Here is a 21,804-nt window from a genome sequence, read left to right as displayed (position 1 = left end):
TTACTAGAATGAATTTTTTTTTCCCTGTGTGTTTTGCGTCACATTCCCTAAGGCAGACATATGACGCCACAATGTGCTGAAAACTTAACAGAGAGCCAACCTCGCTTCCAAGGGGCTTTGGCATTCACACTTGCAGGATAAGAGGGACTCTGTGCCCCTGCCTCCCACGTGTTCAGTAAAATTGGATATTTCCCACCTTTTCAGTCCAGACCAGTCTGCAGGCAGACGGTTGTGCTTCGTTTAGTTGTTAGAGGTTTTCAGAAACCAGACAGAAACTTTTCCTTTAGGTGAGACCTGATGTGTCTGAAGAGGCAGGGGCATTGTCTGAGAGCCAATGTTAATTAAGCACCAATGCCTCTGCTTCAGCCCCTCTGCCACATTCACGGGCTCAGTGAACTCTTCTGTCACATAGGGCCAGTCTTAAGCTTAGAAATAAGTTCAGGGTAACAACAGAAGGAAGAGACCAGCATTCCAAGGAAGTGTCTGGACAAGGCCAACTTTGACCACGAGGATGTGCATGGAGGAGCAAGTGAAAACACCAACAAGAGCATTTGGGTTTTACTCTAACTCAGGTGGTGACTGTCTTCTCCCCATTGGTGGGGTCAGACGTCAGGGTCCTATTCAATTGGCTAGTCTGAAAAGAATTGGTGTGTAGAAAATGGAGGAAGGACGGGTGGGGGTGGGAGGTAGGGGTGAGGGTGGGGGTGGGGGTGGGGGCACTGCTCCAAGGAGGAGGGATTCACAGCTCCAGGCATCAAATACTGGGGATGCAGCAGTGGGCCTTTGATAAACAAAGGTTTTATCAGGTTGGGGATGGGGCAAAACATTTGCCTGAAAGTCCTAGAAGGTGGGGAGACAAAGCGTTTCTAATTCCTTGTTCTAAGCACAGGCGCTGTGGTATTTGATAAAAGAGATTCACATTTAGTATTTCTTACAAGCTGATCCTGGAGACATTCCTAGGGCAGGGCCTGATAGGTTGTCAGTGTCATGCAGGTGCCTGGGTATGTTTTCATCCCAGCAGGTGAGATAGAGAATCAGATGGGACCCTTAGATGATCTCACTTTTGTGTCCTGTAGGACCTCAGGTATCAGCTGAAGAGTTGATTCAATTAGAAAAGGACCATGGTGGGAAGACATGCAGAGATGACTGGCCACACTAGTGGAAGCCCATGAACTGTAGACTAGTGGCTGTGGAGCCTCCATGGGACTGGACTAGGCCCTCTGGATATGGAAGACGGTTGTTTGGCTCAAACTGTTTGGGGGGCACCTAGGTAGGGGGATCGGGATCCGTCCCTGGTGCATGGGTAGGCTATTGGGAACCCAGTGCCTGCGGTGTGACGCCTTGCACCTTGTGTAGCCTTGGTGCAGCGGGGAGGGCCTTGGACCTGCCTAGGCTCAATGTGCTGGGCTCTGCTGACTCCCCACGGGAGACCTTGATTTGGGGGATGTGGGGATGTGGGGTGGCTTGGGAGGGAGGGCTGGGGGGGGTGGGAGGAGGTGGGATCTGTGGGTGGTATGTAGAGTGAGTAGAAAATTTCTTAATAAAGAAAAATGAAATAAAAGGAACAGGATTCTGAGAGATAACAATAAAATATAACAAAATAAAATATAAGTCAAAATAAAAACTAAAAAAAAAAAAAAAAGAAAGAAAAGAAAAGGACCTGTCATGCAAACATGAAGACTTACGTAGAGTCCCTCAGAACCCACGTAAAAGCAAGCCCAGACAATTCCAGCTGTAGAGAGACAGAGGGAGAGGGAGAGAAAGGGAGAGGGGGAGACAGAGGGAGAGGGAGGGGGAGAGAGAGAGAGATCCCCAGGATTTTCTGGCCAGCTGTTGGAGCAGGTTCAGTGAGAGATCTTGTCTGAAAATATAAGATAGGAAAGCAATTGGGGAAATGCTAGATGTGGATTTCTGGCCTCTCTATATATGTGTACCCCCTTTCATGTGTGTATTCACAAGCACACCCACATAAAGGATTCATCTTCAAAGATGAAGAAATCCAGGCATGGCACATCAGTTCCTGTAAGCCCAGAACTCCAGAGGCTGAGGCTGGAGGATTGCTGCAAATCCAGTGCTAGACTGGCTTACAGAGGGAGACCCTGTTCCTAAACAAACATCAAAAAACAACCCCAAATCCCCCAAACCTGAAGAACTTTTACTTTGCAGAAAAGGAAACAGACCTAATGAAGGTCATGAATGTATCCAACGTTGCTGCCTGGCCTGGGACTAGAACCCTCCTGGCTCTTTTTTCTGTACCTTGTACTCCTCATTTCTGCATGCCAGCTAGCCTAGTTGTTGCTAAGGAAGGCAGGATTCCTGTAAAGGATTTCATAATAAACTCCAAAACTGAGAATGTGCAAAATGAGACCCCAGATGTTCCCAAATTGCCTCCTGTACACACCAGAGGATACCTAGAGGAGCCTTGATTCTCTAAGATCAATGTGAGTTCCTTAGGGTAGGTGTCATTAAGTATTTGACAAGGTGACAAGAGCTTTGGATTTCAAATGACAAAGGACAGCATGTCTCAGACTCTGTCCTCTGCTCTGGCAGGCCTGCCCAACAAGGTTTGTACCTATCAAGTGCATGGCAGGCTTGTTCATCCGTGTGTATACCTATCAAGTGCATATATGGCAGGACTGCCCATCCATGTGTGTACCTATCAGGTGCATAGCAGACTTGTCCATCCATGTATGCACCTATCAAGTACTTTTGTTTTTGTGTTTGTTCTCTTGCAGAGAAGTCGGCATTCTGGAGGGGAAGGCACGGGAATTCAGAGAAGCCTCAGAAGTCAGTCAAAACACAGAAGGCAGAACTTACCTGTTTAAACGGTTAATGGCTCATTCGACAGTTCTCCCAGTGTGGGACAGTCTGACCTTTCATTTTGGAGACTATATAATTATTAAGATTTTTCTCCCAGGCAGCAACAATCACCTCTTGTTCCATTAAATTAAATTAAAATTTTTTGTGTACTGAGCACAGGTCATTATCGAATCACAGAGGCGCTGAGGCGGACAGATCCTGATGTTAAGGCTTCCCGTTAAAGGGGTGTCTGTCTCATCAGACCTGGGGGATCAGGCAAACATCAGATTTTGAAGGCTGGTTCTTCTTAAAATGCAAACTAGTTTTTCTTTCAAAACTGGTTTAGACTTTCAATTTATTCATTTTATTTGAGATAAGGTCTAATTATGTTGCCCTGGGCTGGCTTGTAACTTACCATGTAGACCAGGCTGGCCTAAAGCAGAGATTCATCTTGTGCTGGGATTAAAGGTGTGTATCACCATGCATGGCAATTTGTTTGTTTGTTAATTGTTGATAGGATGGTTTAGAAAGACATTTCTATATTTATTTATTTAGTTTCGTGTTTGGATATTTTGCCTACATGTATATCTGTACACCACATGCATGCCTGGTGCCCTTGGAAGGTAGAAGAGGGTGTTTGCTCCCTTGGAACTGGAATTCTGGATGGTTGTGAGCTACCATGTGGGTGCTGGGAAATGAAGCCACATCCTCTGCAAGTACTCTTAACCGCTGAGCCCTCCCTCCAGCTCCTTTTTATATTTTTATTTTATTTTATTTTATTTTATTTTTGGTGTTTTTTTGGGACAGGGTCTGCTCTTCTCATTACTATGACAAAATTCCTGAGAAAAAGCAAGTTGGGGGAGGGAGAGTTTATTTTGGCTTTCGCTTTGATGGGGACACAGTCCGTCAAGACCTGGAAGGCAGAGGACAGGATGAGACAGCTGGCCATGTTGCATCCATAGTTGGGGGTGGGGCAGAGAGCAATGCACACTGATGTATAGCTCATTTTCTTATTATTATTCAGACTGGGATCTCAGCCCAAGGAATGGTGCTGCCCACACTTAGGCTGGATTTTCCCACCTCAGTTAACCTAATCTAGAAAATTCCTCATAGACCAGCCTTGTCTCCTGGTGATTGTAGAACCTTTCAAACGGACAATACTCACCACCTAAGGGTTTAACTTTAGTCATGCTGGCCTGGAACTCACTATGTAGCCCAGGCTAGTCTTGAACTGGCAGTGATCCTCCTGCCTCAGTTCTCCAAATGCTGGCATTAGAGTCATGAGCGACCACAGCCAGCTGAGATGGTTTTCTAAAATGAAGGGTGAGGTTCTTTCTCCCTGCTGTTGTGCCACGGTGGAAATGCTCAGACTCCAGCTGAGCCCCATGAGTCCCAGCTTGGCATCCTTCTGGTGTGTGGCCCTGGAGACCTCTGATTTCTGAGCCCAAGACTCGGCACTGACATAACAAGGATGATTTTCATGTTGAGAAGAGAACAAAGAGAGAAAGCTTCACGACCCTTCCAAATCTCCTCAAATGGCTTCACACATGCCTGCAACAGAGACAGTCCCCAGTGGGTGAGCCCTGGTCACTGTCACTGTGGGAAAAGGTGCTGGTTCCTCAGCGGGGCTACATGTGTTTAGAGAGCTGTTGGATTGGGTGCTACCTTAGTTATGTTTCTTGTCGCCATGACGACATGCCTGAGAAACCAAGGAAGGAAAGGTTTCTTCTGGCTCACCCTGGCGAGGGATACAGTCCATCCTGGTGGGAATTCATGGTGGCAGGAGTGGTGAGAGAGCTGGTCACATTGCGTGTGTAATCAGAGAGAGAGAGAGAAAGAGGGAGGGAGGGAGGGAGGGAGGGAGGGAGAGAGAGAGAGAGAGAGAGAGAGAGAGAGAGAGAGAGAGAGAGAGGAATGCTGGAGCTCAGCTCACTTTCTCCCCTTTAGTCCAGGATCTCAGAGATCTCAGTCCATTGAATGATGGCAGAAAGAGAGTAGAACTCCCTACCTCGATGAACCCAATCCTGAAATTTCTCCATAGGTGTGCCCAAAGGTGGTTTTTCTTCCAGGTGATTTGTATATTGTATTAGTCAGGGTTATCTAGAGTCACAGAATTTATAAAATGAATCTCTCTCTCTCTCTCCATATATATATATATATATATATATATATATATATATTTCTCCATATATGTCTCCATGTATATCTCTCTACATCTCTCTCTCTCTCTCTCTCTCTCTCTATATATATATATATATATATATATATATATATATATATATATATATATATATATATGCTGCAGTCCAACAATGGCTAGCTGTGAAGTAAAAGTCCAAGAATCCAGTAGTTGCTCAGTCCCATGAGGCTGGGTGTCTCAGCTGGTCTGTATATGCTGGAATCCCAAAGAAGTGGGCTCCAATGCCCGTGAAGGAATGGATGTGCTAGCAGGGCAAGGACAAACAGGAGAACACATGAACCTTTCTTCTTCCATCATCCTTATATAGGCTTCCAGCAGAAGTTGTGGCCCAGATTAAAGATGTGCATTTCTGCTTTGAGATCTGGATCACAAGTGTGCCCTCCATTTCTGGACTGTAGTTCATTCCAGATAGAGTTAAGTAGACATCCTAGAATGGCCATCACATATGTCTTCTCAGTTTGACCATCAGTATTAACATTTCACTTCCTGCTTTACCCCCTCTGCCTTAAACTCCTCCTGTCCATCTCCCACTCTCTTGCCTAGACTTGTCATGATACACACTCCTCTAAGTCATGTGCATTGGTTTCGTGGGGACAAAGTCCCACAATCAGGTGGCTCAAAGCAACAGGAATTTATTCTGTCACTGATCAGGAGGCAGAAATCTGAGATCAAGGTGTGAGCAGGACATCCCTCCCTTAGAAGCCTCCAGGACAGGGACCCTCCCTCTTCGGGCCTCTACTGTGGTCCCCAGTGCTTGGCTTGTGACTACGCTGCTCCAGATCTTGCCCTTTGTCCACCTGGCCTCTTTCTGAGGGACTCTGTGCCCCTGTCTCTCCCTGTGTTCTACCAAGGATCTTTCTTAGAAGGAGTGAATGTTTCTTGAGCTTCTTAACATAATTACATCTTCAAGACTCTTCCAAACGCAGAATGTTCTGGATGGACATGAAGTTTTGAGATGCTCTCTCACTAACTGAGTCACCTAAGGTGCAAAGGTGCCTCTGGTCTCTCAGACAGGCTCCCGGTGCCATGGCCAGAGTTCATGTGTACCTTGTGTGACCCGAGGATGTGGCTGTTTCTACATAAAAGCAACAACTTGGCTCCCTATTTCAGGTACATCAAGGCTGCCAGAAGATGAAGCCCATTTATCCCACACCTCCACAGTGTAAAACACATACAATTGGTGTGTTATCTTCTAATGCTCTCACTGAAGGACACATGCCTTCATGGGGGAACATACATTAAGTTATTACCAAATGGTAAGATTTGGCTCTAAACAATTTGCCACCCCAGAGCTGAAATCAGTAGTGAGCATGTTTGTTACTTTCTCAGAGTTATTTTGCAGTGAATATGGAAACATGAGGCGAGTGAGTGGGAGGTGGGGGATGCTGAGGGTAAGAACTCTGGGGAGTGCAGGCTAGGCAATCTCTCCTACCACACTCCTGTCATATACAATACACTGGAGGTTCAGACTTAGCTTAGTCTCCTTGGCTAAGTACTTCCTGGGTTTAGCTGAAACAGAGCCTGGTATTCTCAATTTAAACCCAGCTTTGGGTTATAGACCATGGAATACATGTAATTCCATTCTATGATTTTTATAGGGATGAAGCCCATTCGGCTAAATAACATCAGTAACTTTTCCACCAGGGTCTATAACTTCCTCAGCTACAGACTTTTGACTGGGTTTATAGTACCAGATGGGAAATCCTACCTGTGCAACAGGCTTTACATCCAGTCAGGATATGGTTGATTACTTTATTTCTGTATTTTGTGGGTTTTCTATGATTGCACCGGGGACTCCTCTTGCCCAGTCGGCTGGGGTTGCTGTGCAGAGATCTCCTCCTTATTAATCAGCACTATCACTTATTGCACATCTTCAGTGCATTGGGCACTGGGACAAGCTCTTGATAGGTGCTGAACTCTTTTCGTTCTCCCAATGACCTGATGGTAGGTGTAGGTAGATAGAGTGTAGAATTGTCCTCATTTTACAGTGGAGGAAACCGGGGCTCAGAAAGGTAATTTGCCAAGGACCCTCCATTAGAGGACGAAAGAGTAAAAGTCAAACACCAAAAACAAACAAGCAAAAAACAACCTCCTAGCCAAAACCCAAACCCAAACAAAAAACCTAATTTCAAAATCAAGCCTTTTAACTAAAGCTGTTGAAAACAACGGTACCGTTTACAGTAAATCCATGGGTGGCTTTTAGAACCCATGGCCCTTAAGAGTGCTCTGCTGATTGCTTGTTTGGTTTGGGCATGGATACTTAGCCAGTTGGTACCTCAGTTTTCCTATTTGTGAAAGGACACAATAGACGCTTTCTACCTTTGGGCATGGGAAAGAGATTTTTAAATATGAACAGAATTCAGTAGGTTAGCGCATTTAAAGGATGTGGAGTCATGCTTGGTTCTCACCAAGGCCTCATCAGGTATAATTTCCCATGGTCAATGTCATCACAGCCTGTCACCATCCTGGCCTCATCATGAGGTCATAATCATAACACCAAGGTTCCTACTGTCTGTCACCACCAATTCCAATGAGCAGAGACAAGAATTGAATCTTTAAGTGTGTTTTATTCATAGGTCCAGTGTCTGGGAAGGCAACAGGTTCACACTACAGGAATCCTCTTTATGTGTCTTCTCCAGCCAGTAGGTTATTCAAGGAGGGGGAGACAAAAAGCAGCCAGTCATTCCAGAGCTCGGTATTACCACTCTGGTTAGGTGGCCAGCCTCATCCCTAAGAGTGACCGCTGTTAGTTCCTCTTGCCTCTCCGTCTCCTGTGCATCTCCCTCGTCACTCTCTATATAGCTGGTTCCACACTCCCAGGGTTGGTGACTTGGTTAGTATCTGCTGGTCTCAGTCCTGTGTTCTTCCAGGTGCCACTTGTGCTGCAAAGTTAATGGAGAACAAAGTCATTAGCAGTGTGTATGTGATGAGCTACTCACAATGTGCATGCAAGATCCCTTTCTACAATATGGAGTACAAATGCTTCCTTATAATATAGAATATATCACTTCCTATACATAATATATCCTATATATAACATCATATATAATATGCCCTATGTATATGTCATATATAACAAATCCCCTATATATATATATATATATATATAAAATATACCCCCCACATAATATTGTAGAAGTAACCAACCGTCTTATTGAATAAGAAACACAGAGCCAATGTAAAGATAAAAGCCCAAGAGGTCAGAGCTAAGAGCCTTACCCTTCCTGCTTCAGCGATCCTCTTCAGCCAAGAGAGACCTACTTCCTGTGTGTTTGTCTTTATATAGACTTCCAACACTGCCTTCTCATTGGTTGTAAACCCAACCACATGACTGCCTCATCACTGCCTGTCTGTGCAGACCTCCAGGTCTTCTATGGTTGGTATTGAGATTAAAGGCGTGTGTCTCCAATGCTGGCTGTATCCTTGAATACACAGAGATCAACCTACTTCTGCCTACCAAGTGCTGGGATTAAAGGCATGCACCACCACCACCCAGCTTTTGCTATGGCTCTAATAGCTCTGACCCCCAGGCAACTTTATTTATTAACATACAAATAGAATCACATTTCAGTACAAATAAAATATCACCATATAATATGTCCTATGCATTATATGTCCTATATATAATGTGCCCTATACATTATATCCTATATGTAATATATCCCACCAGAGTAACTTGTTAGAATACATCTACCCAAGTGTTCTGAGAGCTTTGACAAAGAGCAACACATTCAGGCCTGAGAGGTTCATGTGCCATTCTGAGCCTTGTTTTTCTTTGCCAAACAGGAAGATTAAATCCACCCTTGTAAGGCTGTTGTTGGAACTACATGTAATGCCACAAAAACCCAGCACACTGATGCCGCAGATGTTGTGAATAACACTGCCAATTGGTACTTCTTGAACAAAGGGTATACTGAAAGAAAAAAGAGGCTCATTTTTCTAGCAAAATAAGAAAAAATGCCACATAGACATTCTTTCTCCTTTGAAGTTCCTTTTAGGCTGTCATGTGAGGTAAGGGGCATTCCATGACAAGATGGTGGGAGAGGCAGCGTTTTTGCTGGCTCTCCCAAGGCTCTTTCAGCTTTTAGGGTGCAAGGCAGTCGTGCAAGCCCGGCTAACTAGGTTTGATCCCTGGATCTCAGGTAAAGGTGGAAGGAGAAAAGCAACCCCCAAAGGTTGATCTTTGACCTGCACATTCATTTTTTGATGTAAATAAGTCCTATGTGAGTATGTGACATGCTTATACAGAAAAATTAAAGGTTGTTGTAGCAGGGATCTTAGAGAGTCTTATTAATAAAATCAAACCTGTGAGCCAGGTATTGGGGTGAAGCTAGAAGATCAGAGATACAGAACAAGCCACAGCTACCTCACCTCGCCGGATCCTCAGCTGGTCTTGTTTCCTCAGACTGGAGGCCTCTGAGCCCTCATCCAAAATGGGTCTCAGCTGAACTGCTGCTCGAAAGCCTGAATGCTTAACCAGCCAAATGCTTCTAGTTTCTGGTCCTCACGCCTTATAAACCTTTCTGCTTTCTACCACCACTCCCTGGGATTAAAGGCTTGCTTTCTGGGATTAAAGGCGTGATGAGTCACCATGCCTGGCCGTATCCTTGAACACATGGATTTCTGCCTCTAGAATGCTAGGATTAAAGGCGTGTGCTACCACTGTCTATCCTTTATGTTTAATATTGTGGCTGTTCTGTCTCTGACCCCAGATAAGCTTATTAGCATGCACAATATTTGGGGGAATACAATGCCACAGGGTGTGTCAGGCAAAAGAGAGAGGGAGAGAGGAGAGGAAGGACCGGAAGTGGGGCAGGGCTCTTCCTCTTGAAGCCTTCCTCCAGCCAGGCTCTACAACCAGCTGGGAACCAAGCATGCAGGGTTGGAGGAGTCAGGGAGTGGGTGGGAGTGGGCAGGAGTGGCAACCTGGGCACAGGACTTGCTTCAGGAAGAAGCCAAAGGAGAGAAAGGCATCTCAGGATCCACAGAAAGTGCTGGGTGACTGTGCCCATTCTTTAGATGTAGACTGCTTAAATATCTCTCTTCACCTGACAAGCTCTTGACTCAGTCTCAGATAAATTGAAGCTGTCAGAATTTGACCAAAGAAAAGAATGAACACGACATGCTACCTCTTATTCCTCAGCATGTGGGGAGAACTCTTATTTTTTTTTTCAAACTGGCTTTAGAACATCCCACATAATTTGTGTGGGTTTTTCCCCCAAATCTATAAAGGGTCTCATGTAGCCCAGACTGCCCTTAAACTTGGTATGTAGCTGAGGATAATCTTGAGCCTGCTGCCCTCGCTCCGCCTCCCAAATGCTGGGATTTCAGTGGTGCGATGCCTGGACTTTTTGGCAAGGGTGGTGTGGGTGGGTTGGGGGTCTATTAAGAGAAAGATGGTGAGTGTGGTTTCTCATGGGCACAAACTGCCTCATCTTTGTAGATTTTTCCTTCTTGTACCAGGCCTTCTGCCGGCTGGCCTGTTTTCACCTTTCTGGAGCTTTCCGACAGTTTTTTAAATAACTGTTGGAGTCATCTAGAATGAATGACTCAGAGGATGATGGACTGTTTGCTGGTGATTCACATCCATGTCTCAAATGCCGGTAACCCATTTGCTTCGCTTTACCTCAGGCAAGCTGATACCACGCAGACAGATGCTGCCAAAAGATGATGAAGATAATTTCCCCAAAGGACAGCTCAAAACAATTTCATTTAATTACAACCCTTTGGACTTCCCGGGGCATTTCCTTTGGCCTCGAGGGAGAAACCCAGTCAATACATTTGCTTTGCAAGGAAGGCCACCTTCACTGTGATTGATTTTCAGCTATGAGAAATTGTCCATCTTGCACTCCTCTCTCTGACAAAGGAGGCCTTTCTGGGCCAAGTGTGGGTCTCAGTCTAGAGCATCATTGCTCAGCCATTGCTTGTTAGAAATGCAGAGTGCCAGGCCTGGCGTCAGTACTGGTATCAGAGTCTGCATTTCAGCGAGGTCCCAGGGGCTGCAGCACTAATGTTTGAGAAGCCCTAAGGGGTGTGCACTGAATGTAATAAGGTAACTGGTGTGTGTGTGTGTGTGTGTGTGTGTGTGTGTGTGTGTGTGTGTGTGTGTGTGTGTGTAGCCTAGCTGGCTAGCAAGCACAAGGCTCCACCATCCCCACCTCTCCAGCACTGTGGTTATAAGCATACACCACCATGCCCAAGGTTCCAGGGATTGAACTCAGGTCCTACTGCTTACAAGCTGGGTACTTTACGGGACTGAGGTATCTCCAGCTTGTGACCCATGGCTTTTAATGAGTTTGGAAGTAAGGACTAGTGAAGTGAGCTAATAGGTGCTAGGCAAAGTGCTAAGGGAAAGGATCTCCCTAGGATCACATATTTGAAATATCTCACCGAATATTGTCTTGGTGAAGAGACAGAAATGGCCCCATGCTGGGGAGAGGCAATGAGAGGCAGGGCCTGTGTTGAATTCTCTCCAAACTTTATGGCAGGCTCTGCACACCATTCTTTATCTATCTGAAGGAATTAAACAGGCAGACTCGAGATCTCACCTGCTCATGCACCGGTCCTTAGTCTGCTCTGAGTCTGCCATGTAAAGGGGCAGCCTTAGAAGGAAGAAGAGGGATCCACCCTCCTCTTCAGCACACTTCTAGTGTGGAATGTTCATAGGGAGAGGGAAGGAAGTTGATGGATACTGAACCTCTCCTACTCCACTATGGTGTGAATGTGGTGAGATGCTCTCCATGGACTTATGATGTTTGGACACTTGAGCCCTAGCTGATGGTGCTGACTTGGAAGGTTGTAGAACCTGTTGGAGGTGGGACCTAGCTGGAGGAAGTGAATTGCTAGGGTGAGAGCCTGGTTCCACTTCCTGTCTTTCTGCTTCCTGATCTGCTGAGATGTGAACAAGCAGCCCCACATGCCTCCTGCTACAGCGCCAGAGATGGTTGAGAGCCTCCATGTGGTTGCTGAGAGTTGAACTCAGGACCTCTGGAAGAACAGTCAGTGCTCTTAACCACTGAGCCATCTCTCCAGCCCCCCCTTCTGTTAGTTTTTATGAGGCGAGGTTCCAGTCTAGCCTAGGCTGGCCTCAGTTTGGAGTAATCCTCCTTCCTCCATCTCCCAGGTGCTGGGATTACAGGTACAAACCACCATGCTCTACTTCAAATAAGTATGTTGAAATAGTACTGAACCACACTAAAGGCCAAGGATGTATGTGACATTTGGTCTGGACCTTACTTTTTTTTTTTTTTTTTTTTTTTCGAGACAGGATTTCTCTGTGTAGCTTTGCGCCTTTCCTGGAACTCACTTGGCAGCCCAGGCTGGCCTTGAACTCACATAGATCTACCTTGCTTTGCCTCCCGAGTGCTGGGATTAAAGGCGTGTGCCACCACCGCCCGGCACCTCACTTCTTTCTTAGCTATGAATCTGGAATTTTCTGAGAATGCCACAAGTAAAGATTACAAACTGTTTATGATCAGAGCACATCTTAACTGCCTTATGACCTATATGTAACAGTGAGTCCATGACACAGTTGGCCCACTTGACAGGGTCTCATTCTGTAGCCTAGGCTAGCCCACAGAGATTCTCCTATCTCAGCCTCTCACATGTACTGCCAGGCCTGATTTGGCTGACGACTTCAATCAGTCTGCACAGCGAGGCAGTATGCCTGAGAAATCACCTCATTCCCATAGACAACTAGGTCAGATGAGAACAAAGACTTCCCTATCAGCAGAAGCTAAGGGATGCATGCTGTTACCTGCAACACTCCCAGGTCTCCTTAGAGACCCCGACTCACATGAAGCTGGTATTCTTGACTTAACATGCCACAGAAGAGAATTCCTGTGGATGAGTCAGTGATGGAAGTTTGTTAAGAAAAGGTTTGTTTTTTAACAGATTCGGCGTGTGTGTGTGTGTGTGTGTGTGTGTGTGTGTGTGTGTGTGTGTGTGCGCGCGCGCGCGCCGGTGAACATAGAGACCAGAGATCAATCTTGGTTGTTGTTTCCCAGTCATGGTGCACTTTGGTTTTTGTGGTGGGGTCTCTCCCTGCCTTGGGGCTTGCTGTTTCAGTCAGACTGACTGGATTGCAAACCTCAAGGACCCTCCTGTCTTCATCTCCTCATCACTGAGATTATAATCGAATGCCACCACTGCAGCCTTTGTATGTTGGTTCTGGAAAGTTGAACTCAAGTCCTCATTCTTCTGTAGCAAGTACTTAACCCTAGCCTTACTTGGATTTTTTTTTCGTGTGCTGGAAATGGAATGCAGAGCTTTGCACGTGTTAAACAGGTGCTTTGCCACTGAGCAATACCCCAGTCCTTTCCTTCTTTTTTCTTTAAAGCTAGTCTTGAACCATAGCTGCAAAAAGAATTTAACCAATAAGTGAACTTCAGATTGTTGTCATGCAGCAGGTGGAAGACACAGGACTCAAACAAGGGTCTGAGTTTGGAGACTGGAAACCCAATTCCAAAGGGGAATTTGGGAATTGAGGTGTTTGCTGCTTACATTGTTGAATTTGGGGTTCTCTTACCAATCAGGATCTTCCTAGTTTATTTCAGAGCCTGGGAAATAAGTTAACAGACAAATTCAGTGGCTAAGTACCCTGGCAGAAAAGCCTGCAAGGCCTAGAGAGCTTTACCAAGACCCTTCAACCCACCCTAGGTGGCAGAGTACAGTTGCTGTGTCAAAGTGACACAACCAGCATCATGTCACTGTCCTCTTAAACTACTGGATTATCTAATCAAACACAGCAACTCTTTTCCAGGGGCAGCGGCTAACATTCACACATGTTGCCTTGACAGCATGCACAGAACTAGACCCCCATGTGAGGTAATCTCTATCTGACATCACTGTGAAAAGAACAGATAAGAGAAAGATTCAGGCAGTGGCTCTCACCTGGGGTGACCTTGCCCTCCAGGGGCATTTGGCAGTGTCTGGAGCCATTACTGTCAAATGCCATAACCTCACAGTGCTCCTGGCACCTTGGGAGCAGAGGCCAGAGCTGCTGCTCCATTCCTTGCCTTGCACAGGATGCAGAGAAGGATATGGCTCCAGACTGATGCCTGTGGTGCTGAGGCTGAGAAACCCTGGTAGGATGCAGTGCCAAGATTCCCTGCAGCTGCTCCAAAGATTGACCAGGATCAATAAGAGCATGCCAGTCACAAGGCTAGATGTCTTGAACACATCTCTCCCAGGTCTAGACAAGTGTGTGTGTGTGTGTGTGTGTGTGTGTGTGTGTGTGTGTGTGTGTAAAGGCAATCTTGGGTGTCCTCTTCAGTTACTCTCCATTTTGTTTCTAGAGACACTTTAATTTGGAACATGCCAATTTGTTTAGATTGGCTGGTTAGTGAGCAGAAATAACTAATGTACTCACCAAAGCATGGGGATCCCCAGTAGATTACAGTGTCTTGGTTGGAGGGACTTGGACATGTACTTTGCTTGTTTGAGATAGGGTCTCACTATGTAGACCAGACTAACCTGGAATCCAGAGATCTGCCTGCTTCTGCCTCCAAATGCTGGGACAAAAGGTGTGCGCCACCATGCTAGGCTTGAACACTAGTCACTCATTTTGAGGACCGTTTTCTTTTCTTATTCTTTTTTAAAAAATTGATTCTTTGCTGATTTCACATCATGCATCCTGATCCCATTCATCTCCCCACCTCTTCATATCTGCCCTCTGCTCTTGCACCCTCTCCTCCAAAATAAAATACAATTTAAAATGAAACCCTCAACCACTCTTGTGACCCTGGGACCAGCTTTCCTGCCTGCAGTCGGTGGTGAGGGGTGAGGGGGTTATCTCTCCCTTGGTCACACATGACAGTCAGGTAGTGGGGCTAGCTCTCCCATTCTCATACTTTCATGACCGGCTGACCTGCACCCCCATCAACAGGGTCAGGTCTATTGTGTTGCTCAGGTGTGGTGCAGGGCCCGCTCTCCCAAGTGCTGCAGCCAGTGAGGGACAGGGCCAACTCTGTATAGCTCTGTTCTCACTGCCTTCAGTGGTAACAGGAGCCACAGAGCTCACCACAGACCATGGATGCAGCAGGGCCATGGATCCAGACATGATCCTTGGCAGCAGCCCAGGCCCAGATGACACCATGGCCCAGGGTGGCAGCACAGGCCACTCAGATCTGTATGGCCCCAGCAGCTGCACAACCCTTAGACACTAACATGCCCCGCGGTGGTGGCCCAGACCTTTGACATCCATGTGGTCCTTGGTGGCAACATGGGCCATGGACATCAACACAAACTGTGGTTGTCTGAACCAACACAGGCCCAGAAATGGTCTTTGGCAGCAGCCTGGGCATCACCATTGATGACCAATTTCTTTCTTTCTGTTTTGGTTTTTTTAGAGACAAGGTTTCTCTGTGTAGTTTTGTTCTCTGTCCTGGATCTTGCTCTGTAGACCAGGCTGGCCTCAGACTCACAGAGATCCATCTGGCTCTGCCTCCCGAGTGCTGGGATTAAAGGTGTGTGCCACCACTGCCTGGCCAATGACCACTTTCTTAATTGACTGGTTTTATCCACCCCACATTGCTTTTTAGTGGAAGACACTGGTGGGAATCAAATAAACAAAAATGTACATCAGCAATAGGACATATAGTGAGTCAGTGAGGATGGGTACCCCAGTGATAGGACATATGGAGAGTCAGTGGGGAGACAATGGGTGATGGAACAGTGAGGTGGAAATGGCTGGGTCTTGTTTCGAGAGATTCAGCAGAGAAGGCATTTCCAAGGCCTTGGTGAGGACTGAGTGATAAGAAAGACCTGAACACAGGTGGATCTGGATAAGAGAGTTCAGGCAGAAGGAACCTCAGCAGCAGAGGTCTGAGGCATGGAGGATCTGAGTCTAGGGAACAAGGAGGAGGAAGAATACACTAGCTAAGGAGCCACAGACACAAAACTGTTAGAATTCCCTAGTTCAGGGGAAGAACAGATTTTTCTAAGATGCCGTGGGAAACCCTGCAGAGCTTTGAACAAGCCCTCACTGTCTCCTGCCTTCTGCTTTAAACAATTGTTGCCATGTGGAGAATAGATTTTAGAGGAGGCCAGTGTGAGTGTGAATGGCTCCAGCCAAAGAGGCTGAAACCTGAAGCTTTATAGAAAGACATTAAATCTGACCTCAAAAGATCAAGCTTAAATTTGAGAGATAATAGTTAATTAAAGAATTATAATCATGGTGTACTTTGATTTCCTGAAGTTAAGGACTTTCATTGCCTCTTGTTGGAGGGAAGGAGGAAGGATGGAGGGGGAGGGAGGGGGAGGAGGGAGAAGAAGAGGAGGGAGATACCTCCCTGGCACCAAAGGAAAGCCGTTGTCTATTACCTCAATTACCTGAACTAGAATGTGATAGTCCTTACCTTCAGGGCTCCTCTTGATTAGCATTCACTAAAAGTCATTTACTTTAACTTCAGTTCAACAGAAAAAAACGGAAAAGATTGTTTTAAAATTGCACATTAGGAGGAAGCCACAATCCATCCTTAGTGGTTACTGTGTGGGTGGCCCCACAAAGAAAATTACGCACACCACTTCCAATATTTATATATGTGCATCTTCCTTGGTTCAGGCAGCAGCCTGGCTGGGTCCTGCCATGGGTCAGTGCTCTAAATGGAGGGAGATGATGCATCTTCCTACCTGAGTCCCAGCATTCCATGGGTTCCCTCATAAACCCAGATCTGAGATGAATTGTAGAAGGAGACAGGGGCCAGCAGCACCCCAAACTTCCAGGATTGTTTTCCTGAGGAAAGGAGGTCAGTGAAAGCTCGCATAGACTCCGACCCACCGCTTCTGTGCTCCGTGAGGCCACATACACTTTTGGAAAATTTTACTAAGTAAGTAACTAATTGTACCCCTTTATCCTAACTTATCTTTCTGGAAACTCATCGAGCTTTCAGAAAGTGGTGGGGACAAGCATTCGAGACTTCTTCAGTGGAAGTGCACACCTTTAATGCCATTCAGGTCTAACCCAGCCTCCCCTCCAGGAGGGTACTGTGGCTCACACAGTAGTTGCTTTTTTCATTGCTGTGAGCAAATAACTGGCCAAAGACAGCATAAGAGATGGGGGTCGTTGTGCCCCCTAGTTAGAGGGCATAGGATCCATCATGGTGGGAGAGTCAGGTGTCTGAGGTAGCTAGCCATGTGTCTTCCACAGTCAGGAAGCAAAGCACAGACAGGAATTCGGGCTGGGCTTCCAAATTACTTCCTCCAGCTAGGCCCTAATTTGAGACACCCAATGTTAAGGCAACCTTCCAGAATAGTAACTAGCAACTGGGGACCGAGTGTCTAAACACACGAGCTGTGGGAGACATTCCACACTGAAACCTCGAGAGGGTTGATGAGGGCTGCGGACTGCACAGCCTGAGGTAGACTCTCTCTGTCTGCACTTGTCGGCTGAGTTCCCCCAGAAACCCCCTTAACCTGCATTTCAGAGATCTCATCTGTAATACAGTCACAGCGTCTGTCTTGTAGGGTGTTGCAAGGGTCCGGGCTGCGAGTGACTAGAGAGCTCTTTCCCAGCTCCTGGCACAGGTCAGCACTCTATGAAGACCTCTGTACCCAGTCTACTGAAAATATGGTCCTCTGACCAGCAGCTAAATCCCGGGGGGAGTCAGACCCAGCAGAGTCCTCTCTCAGGACCCTGCTCGGACCTACAGAACCAGTAAACACCTGAGGAAGAGGCTGGGGGATTCTTGGAGCGCTCTTATCTGAATGTACCCCCCAAACTGATGCTCACAGTGAGAACTAGGTCCCATTTGATTGTGGAAATCTGTTGACAGGAACGTGTTAGTGCCAAAAGATGTCATCACCAGGACACAGGACACACCACAGCTGGATTCACCCCACATCCTCCCCATCATTTCAATCCCAAAGGACTGCACTGTTCACACCCCAAACGACACTACTTGAGGGCTTGCTGACAGGCAGAGATGAAACAATGTGAAAAACGACACGAAAACAGGAGAAGTTAGTGATTTTCATCTTGTTTACACAGAGCAAGGACATTGCAATTCCTTTAGCTGGTCCTATAGTTTCGATTTTTGATTTTGCAGGAACCGACAGTGGCTGAAGAATCGGGAGCCTGGTAATTTGGGAAACCCGATGGGAGGAGAGCTTTGTGGTTTGGCTAAAAGGGCTTGAACTAGGAAACACTAGCCATCTCACTAATGTTAAGATTTATTTGTTCTTATTTTATGTGCATAGGTCTTTTGCCCGAATGCATGTCTGTGCACCACATGCATACAGTGTCCTCAGAGGCTGGAAGAGAGCGTCAGGTCTGGAACTGGAGTTACAGATGTCTGTGAGCTACCACGTAGGTGCTCAGCCAAAAGCAGCCGGTGCTCTTAACTACCAAACCATCTCCCCAGCCCTCAACACCGTTTTAATACCGTATACTTAGATCCTGTCCTGTATCCGTGTGCGGGAGGCACAGCATGACCCGAGGCCACACCACAACATCACACGTGTTTAGTGGTCACAGAAGCCGAAGCCTTTATTATCTCCAAGCGTCACAATCAAAGCAAGAAACAAATGATGTTTACTATCACGTTAGCAGGAACAATTCAAGCACGGGCCCTCCACCCCATATATTCAAGAGCAGGAAAACACAGACAGAGGGGAGGGCGCTAGCTGAAGTTGTCTAGGGCATGAAGGGATCTGGCAGTTGTCAGCAGCACACAGTGATGTACAGAATGCCTGTAGATCTCAGCCTGTGGTGGTGGGAGTGACTACTTTATGTGACAAGGTGCAGATGCTGCCAACAGGGTCACTGGACTTTAACAGCATGTCTAGCAAAAGAGCAAGAGTTGAAACACAGCCTCTCTCATAGACAATGTTGAAATAACCACTTGATAGACACAGTTACCAGGAGAGGGGAAAGGAGCTTGGGAGTCAGGAAGGAAGAGATCTGGAGGCAGACCCAGCTCTCAAGTCATCATCAATGACAACAAAGTGGTTTCTAGTGAAATGCACAACCTCCTGCAATCAGGGAAGCAACAGTAGAGACTTTTTTTTTTGAGTAACATCTACCTTGAAATGACTAGGTAGCAAAGTCCAAGGATGCAAAGGACCTCTCACTGGCCCCAATAGCACTTTGATTTATTAGGTTTTGAGGCTTAGATTTAATGAACGAAACCCCAACAATTGTGACAACCCTGACAATAACTCAGAAAGAAGGGGGTCACATCTCCATGCTATTTTCTTTTTGTAAGGGTAGGAGAAGGCTGGCACGCTATTTTCTTTTATGCAGGGGTAGGAGAAGGCTGGCATGCTATTTTCTTTTTGTAAGGGTAGGGGAAGGCTGGCAAGGATGTGAGTGCTGGAAGGGAGAAATGAGCATCACATTGTGTTTACACAGTCTTAACCACATGAATGGAAACTCAGTCTCTCACAGTTTGTGTGCAGAGCTCTCCATATAGCTGGAGGTGGTAGCCGTGAGCACGTTTGCTTGCTAGAGATCTGAGTGCTCATCCTGTTCACAAGAGCCCTCCTGTATGGCTGGCTTGAAGCACAGTTACTGGTACAAAGCAGAGGAGCAGGCAGGAATCATGAACCCTGGGTGCCCAGCAATGAGCACAGACGACACCCAGTGCAGCCTTCGCTGTTTCTTCCAGGGACCATGTGGGAGATCAGACTCCAACTTACCCACACGCAGATCTTCACAGACAGCCATTCGATGCCATCTTCCCTTTGCAAAGGGTCACCAGCTTAAAGATGAAGCCAAGCACAGCCATGGCTGTTAACATTCTGCATGTCTTTTCTGAGAGTTTTGTCTCAAGGCCCCTTGGCTAGCTATGGAGCACCTCCACCGGTACCCTAGCCCAAGTTCATGCCATTGCAGCCACAGAGAATCTCCTTGAATGTGTTGCGCAGCTCCAGACTGCGGAAGGCGTAGATGAGGGGGTCAATGACAGAGTTGCACATGATGAGGACCAGGTAGGTGTTGAAATGTGCCGTATAGCAGATACAGTAAGGGTTGGTCGGGCAGGTGATGATGAGGACCAGGTGTAGGAAGAAAGGTGCCCAGCAGAAGATGAACACCCCCAGCAGGATGGTGATGGTGACAGCCCCCTTCATGCACGAGTGCTGCTGTGGGGCCACCCCATGAGCCGGTGGCAACGCAGCGATGCGCTGGACATGTAGCCTGGCAAAGAGGAACATGTGGATGTACAGGGTGCCCATGAGAAGCACCATGGCGAAGAACATAGTGATGAGGCACACGATGACCATCTTGCTCTCGGAGTAGATGATGAACATCACACCGCAGATGCCACAGCAGACCCAGATGGCCACGATCAAGGTGAGGGCCTTCCTTACTGTCATGATGCTGTGGTAGCGAAGGGCATAGAAGATGGTAACATACCTGTCCACAGCGATGGCCAGGAGGTTGCAGATGGAGGCCACCAGGGAGATGCAGATCATAGAGTCGAAGATGTTGTCCATGTGCTGGATGAATTGGTCCTCCAAGGTCAGGGAGTCGCTGTTGATAATGGCGATCATGATGGTCTCTAGGGAGTTGGACACGCTCACCAGCATGTCAGCTGCAGCCAGGCTACAGAGAAAGAAGTACATGGGGGAGTGTAGGTTGCCATTCCTGACCACAGCCAGGATCACCAGGATGTTTTCCATCAGGCTGACGATGCCCAGCGCCAGGAAGACCTCGGGCTTGATGAAGACCTGCTCGCAGAACCCGCTGCCACTCCGGTTGCTGGCAGAAGGGGCTGCAGGGTGCTCTGAGAGGTTAGGCAGCATCGGATAAGCAGAGAACAGGCAGCACGAAGAATTCATGGCTAACAGAGGGGTGAGTCCCAGCTGCGGCTCCCGAGGGTCCTGAGCAAGCTGCTGGAAAACCCTCTCCTTCGAGGTGTTTCTCCTGTGGATGCTGTCCAGTCTAGACTTTTGTTTCTTGAGAGAGAGAGAGAGAGAGAGAGAGAGAGAGAGAGAGAGAGAGAGAGAGAGAGAGAGAGAGAGACTGGAGGCACAGAAAGAACTTTCCCTGCGTCTCCCACAATCAGTACAGACTCTGATCAGCCTGCCTCCGACCTTCTCTCTCTGCTGGGCTCTCTCACATCCCCACCCGACACCGGTTGCTACAGTTACAGCTGTACTCATAGCAAGGTAGGGATGTGGGACTTGACGCTAGAGAAGGGAGAGCACTCGGATTTTATGCATCGGAACTCCTACTTCATCTCCAGCGCAGCAAAATGACCACTGAGCAGCTGGCACAGTCTGACTGACAGCAGGTCTGGGCTCTGGGTTCCACTGGGGAGATGTGGAAGCAGACTGGCACCCTCTGCAGGCCGGACTTTTCACCTGCGCTCCTGCTGGAATAGTTCCGATCTGCCAGGTAAAGAGGGAACCACATTCATTCCTCTGTGAGTGCGTTTGGGGGTTGGTTTGGTCTTCGAAAAACAAAACTGCTGTGTGTCAGGTCTGCATTGGATGGAAGGGATACAAAAGGAAGCAAGAGAGGTGCTGTCCCAGCCTCGCAACCCCCCCCCCCCAACCAGAGTCTGGGGTGGAAAACGAGAAATCAGAGAATTGCACACACGTTGGCAATATTCCAGGCTTCACTCAGGAACTCCTCAGTTAAGCAAGTAATACAACGATTCGAGTTACACCAATTTTTTGTTTATTTCCAAGAACATATTAAAAAACACATCTGTACTAATAGTTCATTAAATGTACAATGTAGTATGTCTAAGACACACTATGCATGCCTCAATTTAAAAATAGTTTATTACTAAAACATGCCAACAATTCCCTGGGTCCTTCAAGGAGTCTCAATTGTTTTGCTATGAGAGGGGCATGTC

The 21,804-nt window shown here is 47.0% G+C and overlaps 1 protein-coding gene and 1 long non-coding RNA gene across 3 annotated transcripts in view; one reads left to right on the top strand and one right to left on the bottom strand.

Moving 5' to 3' along the window:
* Positions 1-3,440, top strand: part of LOC128100523 (uncharacterized) — a 97,237-nt gene extending 93,797 nt beyond the window's left edge. For both annotated transcript variants that reach the window (XR_008214821.1, XR_008214822.1), the window contains exon 5: positions 2,736-3,440. This is a non-coding gene — a long non-coding RNA (uncharacterized LOC128100523). The remainder of the gene's footprint in view (positions 1-2,735) is intronic.
* A 15,019-nt stretch (positions 3,441-18,459) lies between these two features.
* On the bottom strand, positions 18,460-21,369 carry Mc3r (melanocortin 3 receptor). Its single transcript, XM_052725017.1, has one exon. It carries the CDS (start codon positions 21,101-21,103, stop codon positions 19,808-19,810), a length of 1,296 nt encoding a protein of 431 aa, XP_052580977.1. The 5' UTR covers positions 21,104-21,369; the 3' UTR covers positions 18,460-19,807.
* Between the last annotated feature and the right edge of the window lie 435 nt (positions 21,370-21,804).

Source organism: Peromyscus californicus, unplaced genomic scaffold, assembly GCF_007827085.1.
Source record: "Peromyscus californicus insignis strain IS unplaced genomic scaffold, ASM782708v3 Scaffold_7__1_contigs__length_154581171, whole genome shotgun sequence".
In the NCBI taxonomy this organism is placed as follows: Eukaryota; Metazoa; Chordata; class Mammalia; order Rodentia; family Cricetidae; genus Peromyscus; species Peromyscus californicus.
This window is presented reverse-complemented; position numbering and strand designations above follow the sequence as displayed.